The 19,141-nt window shown below is 45.5% G+C and overlaps 1 protein-coding gene across 2 annotated transcripts in view; it reads right to left on the bottom strand.

Annotated features, from left to right (window-relative positions):
- Window positions 1-11,001: 11,001 nt before the first annotated feature.
- Window positions 11,002-19,141, bottom strand: part of asmt2 (acetylserotonin O-methyltransferase 2) — a 58,993-nt gene continuing 50,853 nt past the window's right edge. For both annotated transcript variants that reach the window (XM_029712579.1, XM_029712580.1), the window contains 3 exons: window positions 18,491-18,628; window positions 18,274-18,396; window positions 11,002-11,677 (listed from right to left, as the gene is read on the bottom strand). In XM_029712579.1, coding sequence (XP_029568439.1) covers window positions 11,466-11,677; window positions 18,274-18,396; window positions 18,491-18,628 — 473 coding nt within the window. In that variant the 3' untranslated portion in view covers window positions 11,002-11,465. The remainder of the gene's footprint in view (window positions 11,678-18,273; window positions 18,397-18,490; window positions 18,629-19,141) is intronic.

The following is a 19,141-nucleotide window of genomic DNA, read 5'->3' on the forward strand; positions in this document are numbered from 1 at the left end:
GTTGAACACCAGACGGGCTGCGGCATTCTGGATGAGTTGTAGGGGTTTAATGGCACAGGCAGGGAGCCCAGCCAACAGCGAGTTGCAGTAATCCAGACGTGAGATGACAAGTGCCTGGATTAGGATCTGCGCCGCGTCCTGTGTAAGGCAGGGTCATACTCTGCGAATGTTGTAGAGCATGAACCTACACGATCGGGTCACCGCCTTGATGTTAGTGGAGAACGACAGGGTGTTGTCCTGGGTCACGCAAAGGCTCTTAGCACTCTGGGAGGAGGACACAATGGAGTTTTCAACCGTGATGGCGAGATCATGGAACGGGCAGTCCTTCCCCGGGAGAAAGAGCAGCTCCGTCTTGCCGAGGTTCAGTTTGAGGTGGTGATCTGTCATCCACACTGATATGTCTGCCAGACATGCAGAGATGCGATTCGCCACCTGGTTATCAGAAGGGGGAAAGGAGAAGATGAATTGTGTGTCGTCTGCGTAGCAATGATAGGAGAGAGCATGTGAGGATATGACAGAGCCAAGTGACTTGGTGTATAGCGAGAATAGGAGAGGGCCTAGAACTGAGCCCTGGGGGACACCAGTGGTGAGAGCACGTGGTGCGGAGACAGATTCTTGCCACGCCACCTCGTAGGAGCGACCTGTCAGGTAGGACGCAATCCAAGAGTGAGCCGCGCCGGAGATGCCCAACTTGGAGAGGGTGGAGAGGAGGATCTGATAGTTCACAGTATCAAAGGCAGCAGATAGGTCTAGAAGGATGAGAGCAGAGGAGAGAGAGTTAGCTTTAGCAGTGCGGAGAGCCTCCGTAACACAGAGAAGAGCAGTCTCAGTTGAATGACCAGTCTTGAAACCTGACTGATTCTGAGAGCGATAGCAAGAGAGCTGGCCAAGGACGGCACGCTCAAGAGTTTTGGAGAGAAAAGAAAGAAGGGATACTGGTCTGTAGTTGTTGACATCGGAGGGATCGAGTGTAGGTTTTTTGAGAAGGGGTGCAACTCTCGCTCTCTTGAAGACGGAAGGGACGTAGCCAGCGGTCAAGGATGAGTTGATGAGCGAGGTGAGGTAAGGGAGAAGGTCTCCGGAAATGGTCTGGAGAAGGGAGGAGGGGATAGGGTCAAGCGGGCAGGTTGTTGGGCGGCCGGCCGTCACAAGTCACAAGATTTCATCTGGAGAGAGAGGGGAGAAAGAGGTCAAAGCATAGGGTAGGGCAATGTGAGCAGGACCAGCGGTGTCATTTGACTTAACACACGAGGATCGGATGTCGTCAACCTTCTTTTCAAAATGGTTGACGAAGTCATCCGCAGAGAGGGAGGAGGGGTGGGGGAGGATTCAGGAGGGAGGAGAAGGTGGCAAAGAGCTTCCTAGGGTTAGAGGCAGATGCTTGGAATTTAGAGTGGTAGAAAGTGGCTTTAGCAGCAGAAACAGAGGAAGAAAATGTAGAGAGGAGGGAGTGAAAAGATGCCAGGTCCGCAGGGAGGCTAGTTCTCCTCCATTTCCGCTCGGCTACCCGGAGCCCTGTTCTGTGAGCTCGCAATGAGTCGTCAAGCCACGGAGCAGGAGGCGAGGACTGAGCCGGCCGGGAGGATAGGGGACATAGAGAGTCAAAGGTTGCAGAAAGGGAGGAGAGGAGGGTTGAGGAGGCAGAATCAGGAGATAGGTTGGAGAAGGATTGAGCAGAGGGAAGAGATGATAGGATGGAAGAGGAGAGAGTAGCGGGAGAGAGAGAGCGAAGGTTGCGACGGCGCAATACCATCTGAGTAGGGGCAGAGTGAGTGGTGTTGGAGGAGAGCGAGAGGGAAAAGGATACAAGGTAGTGGGCGGAGACTTGGAGGGGAGTTGCAGTGAGATTAGTAGAAGAACAGCATCTAGTAAAGATGAGGTCAAGCGTATTGCCTGCCTTATGAGTAGGGGGGGACGGTGAGAGGGTGAGGTTAAAAGAGGAGAGGAGTGGAAAGAAGGAGGCAGAGAGAAATGAGTCAAAGGTAGACGTAGGGAGGTTAAAGTCACCAAGTCACCTGAGCCATCCTCAGGAAAGGAACTTATCAAGGCGTCAAGCTCATTGATGAACTCTCCAAGGGAACCTGGAGGTCGATAAATGATAAGGATGTTAAGCTTGAATTGGCTAGTGACTGTGACAGCATGGAATTCAAAGGAGGAGATAGACACATGGGTTAAGGGAGAAAGAGAGAATGTGCACTTGGGAGAGATGAGGATTCCAGTGCCACCACCCCGCTGACCAGATGCTCTCGGGGTGTGCAAGAACACGTGGTCAGACAAGGAGAGAGCAGTAGGAGTAGCAGTGTTTTCTGTGGTAATCCATGTGTCCGTCAGCGCCAAGAAGTCGAGGGACTGGAGGGTAGCATAGGCTGAGATGAACTGTGCCTTGAGACCTGGAACTCCACGTGGGTCGTCCCCCCTTGGACCACCAGGTTAGAGTGGCAGCAGCCACGCGGTGTGAAGCGTTTGTATGGCCTGTGCAGAGAGGAGAGAACAGGGATAGACAGACACATAGTTGACAGGCTACAGAAAAGGCTACGCTAATACAAAGGAGATTGGAATGAAAATTAACTAAACAACTGGGGAAGCGAGAGAGCAGGGCCTCCCTCACTAACCATTCACTGAAACACTCAGATATAACTCTTCCAACTTCCACTTTAGAAATGATAATTGATGTAAACTACAGTGGTTCAATGTTTCCAGGAATAGGCTCAAACTTAGTTTATTCAGCTAGATAACTTGGTACAGTATTCTTCCGTGAAACCCACCCAGTGCCCCGTATCCTATGACGCCGTAGCTAACTAGCATGCTAGCATCCAATAACACACGGTTAGCACCAATACTTGGTTACAACAAACTATTAATGGATCATACGTGTCCGTGTCTAGTTCCTTTCATAACGCAGAAGTAATTAAACATTGGCTAGCTAACACAAAGTCAGTCCTGCTGGCTACACAAGTGGACTACACATCTCGAAAGTTCAGAAAGTTAAGCTTACGTTGCAAAAATCTTATTGACTAAAATGATACAGTACTGCTCGCTGGTAGAGTTGGCTAGCTAGCAGTGGCTGCGTTGTTGACTTTGTTTGAAAATGTAGCTGGCTAGCTAACCTCGATAGTTTCTCTGTACTACACCTTTATCTTGATACAAAGACAACTATGTAGCTAGCTAACATTACACTAATCAAATCGTTCCGTTGTAATGTATTTAGTTTCTACAGTACTGCTAGTTGGTAAAGTTGGCTAGCTAGCAGTGGCTGTGGTGTTGACTTTGTTTGGAAAACGGCGTCGCCACGAACGAATATAGCTGGCTAGCTAACCTTGTTAGTTTCTCTAAACTACACCTTTATCTTTGATAGAAAGACAGCAAAGACAACTATGTAGCTAGCTAACATTACAATAATGAAATCGTTCTATTGTAATGTATTAAGTTTCTACAGTACTGCTAGTTGGTAAAGTTGGCTAGCTAGCAGTGGCTGTGGTGTTGACTTTGTTGACTTTGTTTTGGAAAACTGTGTCGCTGCGAACGAATATAGCTGGCTAGCTAACCTCGATAGTTACTCTAAACTATACATTTATCTTTGATACGAAGACAGCAAAGACAACTATGTAGCTAGCTAACATTACACTAATCAAATCGTTCCATTGTAATGTAATGTAATGTAATATTACCTGCGGAGCGAAGTACAGCACGACTACTCACTCCAGCTCCAGCACGCTCTTGGCATTTGCCAAGGAAGAGTATATGATCAGTGAATATATTCAATGTACAGGCTACAATGTGGGGATCTCATGCGTGGTAATAACTACAGTACATGTGTATATAGGACTTGCATCCTTGGCACAATAAAGTTATTATATTCTACTCTATCCATAGGCTTCATTAATGCCATTCAGACTTGAAGTTGATACAACAACTATGATAGCTGAGGTTCATAGATTGGTATCAAATCAAATCAAATGTATTTATATAGCCCTTCTTACATCAGCTGATATCTCAAAGTGCTGTACAGAAACCCAGCCTAAAACCCCAAACAGCAAGCAATGCAGGTGTAGAAGCACAGTGGCTAGGAAAGACTCCCTAGAAAGGCCAAAACCTAGGAAGAAACCTAGAGAGGAACCAGGCTATGAGGGGTGGCCAGTCCTCTTCTGGCTGTGCCGGGTGGAGATTATAACAGAACATGGCCAAGATGTTCAAATGTTCATAAATGACCAGCATGGTCAAATAATAATAATCACAGTTGTAGAGGGTACAACAAGTCAGCACCTCAAGAGTAAATGTCAGTTGTCTTTTCATAGCCAGTCATTGAGAGTATATCTACCGCTCCTGCTGTCTCTAGAGAGTTGAAAACAGCAGGTCTGGGACAGGTAGCACGTCCGGTGAACAGGTCCGGGTTCCATAGTCGCAGGCAGAACAGTTGAAACTGGAGCAGCATCACGGCCATGTGGACTGGGGACATGGATATTAGTATGAATATTAGTTCAGAACCTAACGTTTTAGGGTCCATACACAGATCGGCTACATACTGTGGCTAGCTACACATCCATAGGCATACAGTTATTTTTATCCTCCACTACACAATAAGGAAGTAAATAGTTAGCTAGCTATGTTACTTCAGCTATGTTACTTCAGCTTCAATCCTCAGGTTGTTTTTGTCATAAATAATCAATAATATTTCAACCAGACAAAAGCTTCATCAAAAGAAAAGGAGAAACAAGAAAGGTGCGCTCCCGGTCACACGCTGACTTCATGTCTGGAAATGTCCACTGTCCACTCATTGAAAGTGCTGTTTATCCCTCATTTTTCAGAGTAAAAGCCTGAAACAATGCCTTAAGACTGGCCACATGTTGTAGAAGGCATAGAGATCATGAACTGCGTCATAAGTCTTTGTATGGTGGATAGGCTTTCAATGGAAAAACAGGCATTTCAAAATAAAGGCACTTCTTGGATGGATTTTCCTCAGGTTTTCACCTGCCATATCAGTTCTGTTATACTCACAGACTCACAGTTTTGGAAACAATTTTAGAGTGTTTTCTATCCAAATATACCAATTATATGCATATCCTAGCTTCTGGACCTAAGTAGCAGGCAGTTATTTGACTTTGGGCATGCTTTTCATCCAAAATTCCGAATGCTGCCCCCTACCCTAGTGAGGATAACAGCCTTCACTCTCTTGGGTAGGCTTTCCACTAGATGTTTGTACATTACTGCAGGGACTTACTTCCATTCAGCCACAAGAGCATTAGTGAGGTCGGGCGTTGATGTTGGGCGATTAGGCCTGGCTCGCAGTCTGTGTTCCAATTCATCCCAAATGTGTTCGATGGGGTTGTGGTCAGGACGCTGTCAGTCAAGTTCTTCCACACCGACCTCGACAAACCATTTCTGTATGGACCTCGGTTTTTAGCACGGGGTATTGTCATGCTGAAACAGGAAAGGGCTTTCCCTAAACGGTTGCCACAAAGTTGGAAGCACAGAATCGTCTACAAAGTCAATGTATGCTGTAGCGTTAGTTCCAGTGAAGCAAAATCTTAAGGGGCCTAGTCCGAACCATGAAAAACAGCCCCAGACCAATATTCCTCCTCCACTTTACAGTTGGGACTTTACATTCGGGCAGGTAGCGTTCTCCTGGCATCCAGCAAACCCAGATTCGTCCATCGGACTGCCAGATGGTGAAGCGGGATTCATCACTCCAGAGAACACGTTTCCACTGCTCCAGAGTCCAATGGCGGCAAGCTTTACACCACTCCAGCCGACGCTTGGCATTGCACATGGTGATCTTAGGCTTGTGTGCGGCTGCTCGGCCATGGAAACCCATTTCAGGAAGCTCCCGATAAACAGTTATTGTGCTGATGTTGCTTTCAGGGGCAGTTTGGAACTTGGTAATGAGTGTTGCAACCGAGGACAGACAATTTATACTCACTTCAGCACTCGGTGGTCCCATTCTGTGTAATTGTGTGGCCTACCACTTCATGGCTGAGCCATTGTTTCTCCTAGATGTTTCCACTTCACAATGACAGCAGTTACAGTTGACTGGGGCAGCTCTAGCAGGGCAGAAATTTGGTAAAATGACTTGTTGGAAAGGTAGCATCCTATAACAGTGCCAAGTTGAAAGTCACTGAGCTCTTCATTAAGGCCATTCTACTGCCAATGTTTGTCTATGGAGATTGCATGGCTGTGTGCTTAATTTTATACACCTGTCAGCAACGGGTGTGACTGAAATAGTCGAATTCAGTAATTTGAAGGGGTGTCCACATACTGCTGTATATATAGTGTATGTCACCTTTAGGCCTAGTAAATGTACCATTAATCCCTCTTCATTTGGTTACATACATTTCTGTTAATGCATGTATTAATTTCAGTCATTTACCATTCTCTTTCTCAGAGTGGAAATGTTGTTTGTAGAGTTCACAACCTGCTACACTTGTGAGAGACAAGTTGTTGTTTATTTCATAACCAGCAATGAGAATGTGTCTGGTTTCTCCTGATAACATTGTGGGCGCATGCGCACATAAGCACACATAGAAGTAGCCCTACCAGGCCTGCTGCATGCAAATGTAGGAAAGTGCCCATTTGGCAATGTCTGATTTCTGATTGTCTTAACTCAACACGTCCACCACTAATAAGCTGAGCTTCTCAGGATTTTTTTCTTTACCTCACAAAGTTTGTTTTTTTAACATCCATTGCGAATGATAGTTCTATAGTATTTGAAAAATCTTTCCAACACACTTGGCTTTGAGAATCACCAAGCATCGGTGTGAAAGAGCAAACTATCATGATCTTATGATCCCATATATCCAGTGGAAACGTCATCAGTGGAAACGTCATCCCAAGCTCACTGGCACAGGAAACTTTAGGGCCTGGAATAAGCTAGTTGATACAATGTTGCAAGTTTGCTAGCAAGAGGTCAAGTCAATATATATAGAAAGGGAGATAGACAGGCGGAGCAGAGAGATGAATGTCATTGAAAGAATCATAATTTATCAGGATATTTTCTACTGTTTTTATTTGTCGGCTTTAGGCCTATGTATTTTACTTTGTTGACGATGGAAGTTATAGGCTTACTGCTGCATTGGCCTATAGGCTATCTCTGAGTTCTATGGAAGTTATAGACCTACTGCTGCATTGGCCCATAGGCTATCTCTGAGTTCTATGAAAATTATAGGCTTACTGCTGCATTGACCTATAAGCTATCTCTGAGTTCTATGGAAATTCTAGGTCTACTGCTGCATTGGCCTATAGGCTATCTCTGAGTTATATGCTCTCATTTCTTTAGCAGCCAATGGATCACAGTGTATAACTGTGTCCATATGCAGAGGCTCTCGCATTAGTTTCATTTAAACGTTTAGATTTTCATAATTTTACTTCAGATTTTTATGATTAACCACGTGACAATGATTTTGTCTCAGCCTTCGTCGCCGCATGCATGGTGTGTGCACAAAGCAAGACTCCGCGGCAAGCTCCATCTGGCCTCCTACAGCCACTCCCTGTCCCTCATCGCCCCTGGTCCCATATTTCCCTGGATTTTGTCACTGGGCTTTCTCCATCAGATGGCAACACCACCATCCTGACAGTGGTTGACAGATTCTCCATCCCTCTCCGAAGTTACCTTCAGACCAGGAGACGGCCCAGCTCATGGTGCAGCACATCTTCCGAATCCATGGACTTCCGGTCGACATTGTCTCAGATCGGGGTCCTCAGTTCTCGTCCCAATTCTGGAATGCGTTCTGCACTCTTATTGGGTCGTCAGCCAGCCTGTCCTCTGGGTTTCATCCCCAATCTAACGGCCAGTCGGAGCGAGTCAATCAAGATATGGAGACGGCACTCCGGTGTCTTGTTGCCAGTAACCCCACCACCTGGAGTCAGCAACTGGTCTGGATGGAATAAGCCAGGAACACTCTCCCCTGCTCGGCTACTGGACTATCCCCCTTCATATGCCCCATGGGGTATCAGCCCCCACTCTTTCCAGAGCAAGAAGTGGAGACAACATACTTTCAGCCCAGATGTTTGTGCGCCGCTGTCGGCATACCTGGAGAAGAACTCGGGTGGTTCTTCTCAAGACCACCTCCAGGTATCGTCAACAAGCTGAATGCCACCGGACTCTGGCTCCTCGCTATCGGGTCGGACAGAGGGTATGGTTGTCCACTCGGGACCTACTCCTCCGGGTAGAATCCCGTAAACTTTCCCCCCGTTGCATTGGTCCTTTCCCCATTTCTAAAGTCATTAGTCCCACTGCTGTCCGTCTGTGGTTGCCCCATACCCTCCGTGTTCACCCCACTTTTCATGTGTCCAGGATTAAGCCCTTGTCTCACAATCCTCTGTCTTCGGTTTCTAGGTCCATATTCTCACTCTCTCCCAGTTTTGACACTTGCCTGTTTTCTGGACTCTGTACCTGCCTGCCTGACCAGTCTGCCTGCCCTGACCTCGAACCTGCCTGCCGCTCTGTACCTCCTGAACTCTGATCTGGTATTGACCTTCTGCCTGTCCACCACTATTCTCTTGCCTACCCCTTTTGGAACTAATAAATATCAAACACTCAAACCATCTGCATCTGGGTCTGGCCCTGAGCTCTTATAGAAGGAGTGAGCCCATTCCAGGACCTGAGGCCAGGCCGAATCAGGAACGAACATCCGGTTAGCCGGGCCCCCCCAAGAAAGGAGAAATTGGGCATCTTTGTTTAATTCCACGTCTAATGTCGAATCTGTGAAGTTCTATGGGATAATTTAACAGAGCTGTTACTATTATTGTAAAGTGTCTTAATTACACTTTGAAAATATTGACCAAAACCAAAAAATCAAAGTCTCAAAAATAAAATAATATATAACTAGTAAATATATAGTTATTTTCTAGAAACATAGCTACAGTCCACTTAGCTAGCTAGCTAGCTAGCTTGCTACTTTATCAAATCAGATAGATAGCTAGCAAGAACATTTGTTTTCCACTTGCATCTAAAGCTGCCTGATATAGTTTGCTAGTAAAGTAGGATGGTTAGGTCAGAAGCCAGCTAGCAATGCCACGTTCATGCTTTTTACCCCGCAAAAAACATGCACACACAGTGGAGTAAAGTACTTAACTAGTACTTTAAAGTATTTTTACCTAAGAGAAAATCCCTGGTCATCCCTACTGCATCTGAACTGGAGGACTCACTAAACACAAGTGTTTTGTTTGTAAATTGTGTTGAAGTGTATCCCTGGCAATCTGTAAATTTAAAAAACAAGACAATCATGCCGCCTGGTTTGCTTAATATAAGGAATTTGAAATGATTCATCCAATCAAATCAAATTTATTTATAAAGCCTTTCTTACATCAGCTGATATCTCAAAGTGCTGTACAGAAACCCAGCCTAAAACCCCGAACAGCAAGCAATGCAGGTGTAGAAGCACAGTGTCTAGGAAAAAACTCCCTAGAAAGGCCAGAACCTAGGAAGAAACCTAGAGAGGAACCAGGCTATGAGGGGTGGCCAGTCCTCTTCTGGCTGTGCCAGGTGGAGATTATAACAGAACATGGCCAAGATGTTCAAATGTTCATAGATGACCAGCAGGGTCAAATAATAATAATCCCAGTGGCTGTAGAGCGTGCAACCGGTCAGCACCTCAGGAGTAAATGTCAGTTGGCTTTTCATAGCCGATCATTGAGAGTATCTCTACCGCTCCTGCTGTCTCTAGAGAGTTGAAAACAGCAGGTCTGGGACAGGTAGCACGCCCCAGACCTGGGACTTGCATTGATAGTTTTACTTTTGATACTTAAGTATATTTAAAGCCAAATACTTTTACTTTTACTCAAGTAGTATTTTACTGGGTGAAGTAAAGAAGAGTATCTGATTTTCACTTGAGTCATTTTCTATTATGTTATCTTTACTTTTTCTCAAGTATGAAAATTGGTTACAGGCTGAATCCCAGGGATGTTGTCCCCTTCAGCTCCAGAGTCTTCACCTGAACGAACGTCACAGGCTGAATCCCAGGGATGTTGTCCCCATCAGCTCCAGAGTCTTCACCTGAACGAACGTCACAGGCTGCATCCCAGGGATGTTGTCCCTCGTCAGCTCCAGAGTCTTCACCTGAACGAACGTCACAGGCTGCATCCCAGGGATGTTGTCCCTCGTCAGCTCCAGAGTCTTCACCTGAACGAACGTCACAGGCTGCATCCCAGGGATGTTGTCCCCCATCAGCTCCAGAGTCTTCACCTGAACGAACGTCACAGGCTGAATCACACACTTGAGGGGGTGTTGCTTACTAGCGCACATGCTTCACACGTTTTTCTCAAGCAACCTGAGGGGAAAATGAACTTTTTACGTTTTTTTATTGCCATCTGCAAGTGCTGTATATTCTATTTTTATTGGCAAATTTTACTTGCACTGGTGTATCAATCTAATTAACAGAATGAAAAAATGACCATCAAAATCTGTCAGTTTAAGCTAAAGATGTTTTTTTGCAAAGGCTGCATCTCAATCCACCGCATCCGTCTATAGCAGCCTTCCACATCTGCTGTGGAAGGAGGCCGAGCTACAGCTGAGTTGGTCAGAGCATGAGACATCACGAAAATCAGTCTTCTCACGAATATGGCTGTAGCGTCCGAACGGTTTGGCCAACAAACTACTCTCATGAACACGAGACTCTCACTACGACCCCCACAAGTGTCACCGGTTTAAAAAATCTATGGAAGTATGGAGGTAGTTTTGTGCCTACACAAAAAAAGGGGTTAGATATGGGTCCCAGAAAATATCTTTCTTAACTTGCAAAAACGCCTTCTCTTCTCCCTGGACATTGAACAGCAACCTACTTCAATAATTGTTCTTCAGGAATCGATGCACAGATGTGACACTAGATAGAGCAGGAGAGCTCTAACAGCAGAGACTGCCCACACACTGGTTGAATCAACGTTGTTTCCACAAAATTATGTTGAACCAACATGGAATAGACATTAAACTGACACCTGTGTCTAGTGTGTATCAGACCTCTGGTACCAGTGTACTCACTGTTTCCTGTAGAAACATAACTGTACGATGGGTTGTTGGTGAGAAAACTCCTTTAATAGGAAATTACTAACAGGTATAATATTACCAAGTTTAAAATGTAAGTTTACAGTTATGCCAACATTTTTCCTCGTATTTGAAGTGAGAATAACATCACTATGCCATAACATCTCAGATAATATACAGACTATATGCACGGAAAAAAAAAATATTTGCATTTGAGGGAGAAGACATGACCCTGAAAAAAATAGTAAAAACAATAACACTGTGATGTCATCTTAGCAAGCCAAAAACACTGTGATGTCATCTTAGCTAGCCAATAACAGAGTCACCAGGAGACTATCGGGTCCGCTGCATCTGAAGGGTGAGGTTCATGCAGACAGACTGCTAACAAGGAGGCTTCACACAAGATAGATACTTCCTAAGATATCCAGTCTGAACCATAGAGATTTCATTGTCTAAACCATAGAGATTTCATGGTCTAAACAGCCTGACAGGTTCATTTGATGGCCAGGATGGCATCGTAGGACTTCCCTGTCCGACAGACCTGGACGTTGTGGAAGCCAGCGAAGGAGAGCATGTTAGAGTACTGAGAGGGAGGATGCTCCTTCCCCTCCGTCTGGACCAACATGTTGAGGGAGAAGATCTGAGCCATGACCGGACCTCGACGGTTCTCAAACAGTAGAGCCTCCACTAACAGAACCCCACCACCTAGAGAGAGAGAGAGAGAGAGAGAGAGAGAGAGAGAGAGAGACATCTCACCTTCAGCCCTGAATGGAGGTTGCTGTGTTTACATACAGACCTTTTTGATTAACATTGCTACCTGCTGTGCATTTTTTTGTTTTGATTGTTGTGCGCTCTGTCAACAACTTGTGGTGCCTCCCCCATCTCATGCACAATTGGGAGCATACTGATATCTGATGTGAATCTGATATCTGAGGTCTGATGTGAATCTCTGCTTTGTCCCCATTTGTAAATTAAGTAATTTTTGTAGGTGGATCCTTAATTGCAGTTAATTATTGGATGTTTACTTCAGGTTCTTTGAATGCTCAAATTGACTTGTATAAAGAAACTAATCTACCCTCCACCCCATCACCTGGAGTGACCTGGGAGGCTCTAAAGGTCTTCATGAGGGGCCACATAACCCAACATGCCTCACACAAAAAGAAGGAGAGAGCTGCCAAACAAATGGAATTTATGAAGCAGATACAAATCAAATCAAACTAAACTTTATCAAATTAAACTTTATTTGTCACATGTGCCGAATACAACATGTGTAGACCTTACCGTGAAATGCTTACTTACCAACAGTGCAGTTCAAGAGAGTTAAGAAAATATTTACCAAATAAACTAAAATGACAATAATGAGGGTATATACAGGGGTTCCGCTACCGAGTCAATGTGTGGGGGTACAGGTTAGTGGAGGTCATTTGTACATGTAGGTAGGGGTGAAGTGACTATACATAGATAATAAACAGCGTAGCAGCAGTGTAAAAAAACGAATGGGGGTGGGGGGATGTCAATGTAAATAGTCCGTTGGCCATTTGATTAATTGTTCAGCAGTCTTATGGCTTAGGGGTAGAAGCTGTTAAGGAGCCTTTTGGCCTTACAGTCAGACGATGATCAGCTCCTTTGTATTGAACACATTAAGGGAGAGGTTGTTGTCCTGGCACCACACTGCCAGTTCTCTGACCTCCTCCCGATAGGCTGTCTCATCGTTGTCGGTGATCAGGCCTATTGTGTCATCAGCAAACTTAATGATGGTGTTGGAGTCGTGTTTGGCCATGCAGTCGTGGGTGAACAGGGAGTAGAAAAGGGGACTAAGCACACACCACTGAGGGGCCCCAGTATTGAAGATCAGCGTGGCAGATGTGTTGTTGCCTACCCTTTCCACCTGGGGGCGGCCTGTCAGGAAGTCCAGGATCCAGTTGCAGAGGGAGGTGCTTTTTTCCAGGGTCTTTAGCTTAGTGATGAGGTTTGTGGGCACTATGATGTTGAATACGGAGCTGTAGTCAATGAACATCATTCTCACATAGGTGTTCCTTTTGTCCAGGTGGGAAAGGGCAGTGTGGAGTGTGATTGAGATTGTGTCATCTGTGGATCTGTATGCAAATTGGGTACCCGCGAAGATGCTGTTGATGTGAGACATTACATTTACATTTACATTTACGTCATTTAGCAGACGCTCTTATCCAGAGCGACTTACAAATTAGTGCATTCACCTTATGATATCCAGTGGAACAACCACTTTACAATAGTACATCTATATATATTTTTTTTGGGGGGGGGGGGTTAGAAGGATTACTTTATCCTATCCCAGGTATTCCTTAAAGAGGTGGGGTTTCAGGTGTCTCTGGAAGGTGGTGATTGACTCCGCTGTCCTGGCGTCGTGAGGGAGCTTTTTCCACCATAGGGGTGCCAGAGCAGCGAACAGTTTTGGCTGGGCTGAGCGGGAACTGTGCTTCCGCAGAGGTAGGGGGGCCAACAGGCCAGAGGTGGATGAACGCAGTGCCCTTCTTTGGGTGTAGGGACTGATCAGAGCCTGAAGGTACGGAGGTTCCGTTCCCCTCACAGCTCCGTAGGCAAGCTGCGAGCTTCAACTGGAAGCCAGTGGAGTGTGCGGAGGAGCGGGGTGACTTGAGAGAACTTGGGAAGGTTGAACACCAGACGGGCTGCGGCTTTCTGGATGAGTTGTAGGGGTTTAACTTCTTTGGGATAGGGGGCAGTATTTTCACGGCTGGATAAAAAAACGTACCCGAATTAATCTGGTTACTACTCCTGCCCAGAAACAGGCCAAAACCTGAGAAGATTCCATGCAGGAAGTGCCCTGTCTGACAATTTGTTGTCCTTCTGTTACATCTCTATCAAAATTACAGCATCTGTGCTGTTACGTGACACTTTCTAAGGCTTCCATTGGCTCTCTAAAGCGTTCAGAAAGTGGAATGACGTGTCTCCTGTCTCTGGGCAAAGTACAGCAGCAGAGTTTGTAAGTGGCCTGCCTGGGGACAGTGAGACTGAGAGGCGCATTCACGAGACTTCTCCATTTTTTTCTTTCACTCTTTGAATGAATACAACGTTGTCCGGTTGGAATATTATCGTTATTTTACGAGACAAATAGCATAAAAATAGATTTTAAACAGCGTTTGACATGCTTCTAAGTACGGTAATGGAATATTTTGACATTTTTTGTCACGAAATGCGCTCGCGCGTTACCCTTTGGATAGTGACCTGAACGCACGAACAAAACGGAGGTATTTGGATATAACTATGGATTATTTGGAACCAAAACAACATTTGTTGTTGAAGTAGAAGTCCTGGGAGTGCATTCTGACGAAGAACAGCAAAGGTAATCCAATTTTTCTAATAGTAATTCTGAGTTTAGGTTGGCCCAAACTTGGTGGGTGTCAAATTAGCTAGCCTGTGATGGCCGAGCTATGTGCTCAGAATATTGCAAAATGTGCTTTCGCCAAAAAACAATTTTAAAATCTGACATAGCGTTTGCATAAAAGAGTTCTGTATCTATAATTCTTAAAATAATTGTTATGTATTTTGTCTACGTTTATCATGAGTAATTTAGTAAATATACCGGAAGTTTTCGGTGGGTATGCTAGTTCTGAACATCACATGCTAATGTAAAAAGCTGTTTTTTGATATAAATATGAACTTGATTGAACAAAACATGCATGTATTGTATAACATAATATCCTAGGAGTGTCATCTGATGAAGATCATCAAAGGTTAGTGCTGCATTTAGCTGTGGTTTTGGTTTTTGTGACATATATGCTTGCTTTGAAAATGGCTGTGTGATTATTTTGGGCTGGGTACGCTCCTGACATAATCAAATGTTTTGCTTTCGCTGTAAAGCCTTTTTGAAATCGGACAACGTGGTTGGATTAACGAGAGTCTTATCTTTAAAATGGTGTAAAATAGTCATATGTTTGAGAAATCTAAGTTATAGCATTTTTGAGGTATTTGTATTTCGCGCCACGCGATTTCACTGGCTGTTGAATAGAGTGGGACGCTAACGTCCCACTGGCCCAGAGAGGTTAACAAAGCAAATTTGAGAACAAGGCTACCAAAATTCTAACAGCATATTGATTGCACTACGCGCAGGGGTAATACACTGGACCACTGCTACTCTAACTTCCGCGATGCATACAAAGCCCTCCCCCACACTCCCTTCGGCAAATCCAACCACGACTCCATCTTGCTCCTACCGTCTTATAGGCAGAAACTCAAACAGGATGTACCAGTGACTAGAACCATTCAACGCTGGTCTGACCAATTGGAATCCACGCTTCAAGATTGTTTTGATCACGCGGACTGGGATATGTTCCGGTCAGCCTCAGAGAATAACATTGACCTATACGCTGACTCGGTGAGTGAATTTATAAGGAAGTGCATTGGAGATGTTGTACCCACTATGACTATTAAAACCAACCCTAACCAGAAACCGTGGATGGATGGCGGCATTCGCGCAAAACTGAATGCGTGAACCACCACATTCAACCATGGAAAGAGGTCTGAGAATATGGCTGAATATAAACAGTGTAGTTATTCCCTCTGCAAGGCAATCAAACAAGCAAAATGCCGGTACAGGGACAAAGTGGAGGCGCAATTCAACGGCTCAGACACGAGGCGCATGTTGCAGGGCCTACAGGAAATCATGGACTACAAAAAGAGAACCAGCCACATCACGGACACCTTCCTTGCCCGCTTTGAGGATAATACAGTGCCACCGTCGCAGCCGGCTAACAAGAACTGGGCCCCCCCTCTCTCCTTCTCGTCACCAACATGAGTAAAACATTTAAACGTGTTAACCCTCGCAAGGCTGCTGGCCCAGACGGCATACCTAGCTGCAACATCAGAGCATGCGCAGACCAGCTGGCTGGTGTGTTTACGGACATATTCAATCGCTCCCTATCCCAGTCTGCTGTCCCCACATGCTTCAAGATGACCACCATTGTTCCTGTACACAAGAAGGCAAAGATAACTGAACTAAATGACTCACTTCTGTCATCATTAAGTGCATTGAGAGACTAGACAAGGATCATATCACCTCCACCTTACCGGCCACCCTAGACCCACTTCAGTTTGCATCCTGCCCTAACAGGTCCACAGACGATGCAATACTTGTAAGAATGCTGTTCATTGACTACAGCTCAGCATTCAACACCATAGTACCCTCCAAGCTCATCATCAAGCTGGAGGCCCTGGACCTCAACCCCGCCCTGTGAAATTGGGTCCTGGACTTTCTGACGGGCCGCCCCCAGGTGGTGAAGGTAGGAAACAACATCTCCACCTCGCTGACCCTCAACACTGGGTCTCCACAAGGGTGCCTTCCAGCCCTCTCCTGTACTCCCTGTTCACCCATGACTGCGTGGCCATGCACGCCTCCGATTCAATCATCAAGTTTGCAGACAACACAACAGAAGGGGGCTTGATTACCAACAACAACGAGTCAGACTACAGGGAGGAGGTGAGGGCATTCGGAGTGTTGGGTCAGGAAAACAACCTCTCACTCAATGTCACCAAAACAAAGGACATGATTGTGGACTTCAGGAAACAGCAGAGGGAGCACCACCCTATCCACATCGATGGGACAGTAGTGGAGAAGGTGGAAAGTATTAAGTTCCTTGGCGTATACATCAATGACTAACTGAAATGGTCCACCCACACAGACCTCAGGAGGCTGAAGAAATTTGGCTTGTCACCCAAAACCCTGACTAACTTCTAGAGATCCACAATCGAGAGCATCCTGTTGGGCTGTATCACCGCCTGGTACAGTAACTGCTCCGCCCTCAACCGCAAGGCTCTCCAGAGAGTAGTGAGGTCTGCACAACGCATCACCGGGGGAAAACTACCTGCCCTCCATGACACCTATAGCACCCGATGTCACAGGAAGGCAAAAAAGATCATCAAGGATAACAACCACTCGAACCACTGCCTGTTCACAGCACTATCATCCAGAAGGCGAGGTCAGTACAGGTGCATCAAAGCTGGGACCGAGAGACTGAAAAACAGCTTCCATCTGAAGGCCATCAGACTGTTAAACAGCCATCACTAACTCAGAGAGACTGCTGCCAACATGGAGACCCAATCACTGGCCACTTTAATAAATGGATCACTAGTCACTTTAAATAATGCCACTTTAATAATGTTTACATATCTTACATTACTCATTTCATATGTATATACTGTATTTTATACCATCTAGTTGCACCTTGCCTATGCCTCTCGACCATCGCTCATCCATATATTTATATGTACATATTCTCATTCACCCCTTTAGATGTATGTATTAGGTAGTTGTTGGGGAATTGTTGTGAGATATTACTGCGCTGTCGGAACCAAAAGCACAAGCATTTCGCTACACTCGCATTAACATCTGCTAAACATGTGTATGTGACCAATACAATTTGATCTGAATTTGATTTGATTTGAACATGGAACTCACCTGGTTGACATTATGGAACACTTACCTGGTTGACATTATGGAACACTCACCTGGTTGACAACATGGAACACTCACCTGGTTGACAACATGGAACACTCACCTGGTTGACAACATGGAACACTCACCTGGTTGACATTATGGAACACTCACCTGGTTGACAACATGGAACACTCACCTGGTTGACAACATGGAACACTCACCTGGTTGACATTATGGAACACTCACCTGGTTGACATTATGGAACACTTACCTGGTTGACAACATGGAACACTCACCTGGTTGACATTATGGAACACTCACCTGGTTGACAACATGGAACACTCACCTGGTTGACATTATGGAACACTCACCTGGTTGACATTATGGAACACTCACCTGGTTGACAACATGGAACACTCACCTGGTTGACAACATAGAACACTCACCTGGTTGACAACATGGAACACTCACCTGGTTGACAACATGGAACACTCACCTGGTTGACAACATGGAACACTCACCTGGTTGACATTATGGAACACTCACCTGGTTGACATTATGGAACACTCACCTGGTTGACATTATGGAACACTCACCTGGTTGACATTATGGAACACTCACCTGGTTGACAACATGAAACACTCACCTGGTTGACATTATGGAACACTCACCTGGTTGACATTATGGAACACTCACCTGGTTGGCAACATAAATCACTCACCTGGTTGACAACATGGAACACTCACCTGGTTGACATTATGGAACACTCACCTGGTTGACATTATGGAACACTCACCTGGTTGGCAACATAAAACACTCACCTGGTTGGCAACATAAAACACTCACCTGGTTGACATTATGAAACACTCACCTGGTTGGCAACGTGCATGGATCTTCTTCAGCAGCTGAACACATTTCTCTTCCTTCCAGTCATGGAGGATTCTGGCCAAGATGTACAGATCAGCTGGAGGGATGTCTCCGTCAAAGAAGTCTCCTACAAAACAACATTCCTTTATACAGACTGATCATCTGAGGTGTAAAGTTTAGATGGTTGAGGTGTTGAGGTTCTGATGGTTAACGATGCTCACCCTCCTGAAACACGATGGTGTCGTCCTGTTCAGAGAAGTGCTGTCTGGCTGTCTGGATGACTGTAGGAAGGTCCAGCACCGTGACGGAGGAGGAGGGGTAGGCCTTGGACAGCTCCCTGGCCAGAGCACCCGAACAACCTGCAAAAGGCCAACACCACCACCACACATTATCACCACCACACATTATCACCACCACACATTATCACCACCACACAATATCACCACCACACAATATCACCACCACACATTATCACCACCACACATTATCACCACCACACAATATCACCACCACACAATATCACCACCACACATTATCACCACCACACAATATCACCACACATTATCACCACCACACATTATCACCACCACACATTATCACCACCACACAATATCACCACCACACAATATCACCACCACCACACATTATCACCACCACACATTATCACCACCACACAATATCACCACCACACATTATCACCACCACACATTATCACCACCACACATTATCACCACCACACAATATCACCACCACACAATATCACCACCACACAATATCACCACCACACATTATCACCACCACACAATATCACCACCACACAATATCACCACCACACATTATCACCACCACACATTATCACCACCACACATTAT

Source organism: Salmo trutta, chromosome 25, assembly GCF_901001165.1.
Source record: "Salmo trutta chromosome 25, fSalTru1.1, whole genome shotgun sequence".
NCBI classification, from domain to species: Eukaryota; Metazoa; Chordata; class Actinopteri; order Salmoniformes; family Salmonidae; genus Salmo; species Salmo trutta.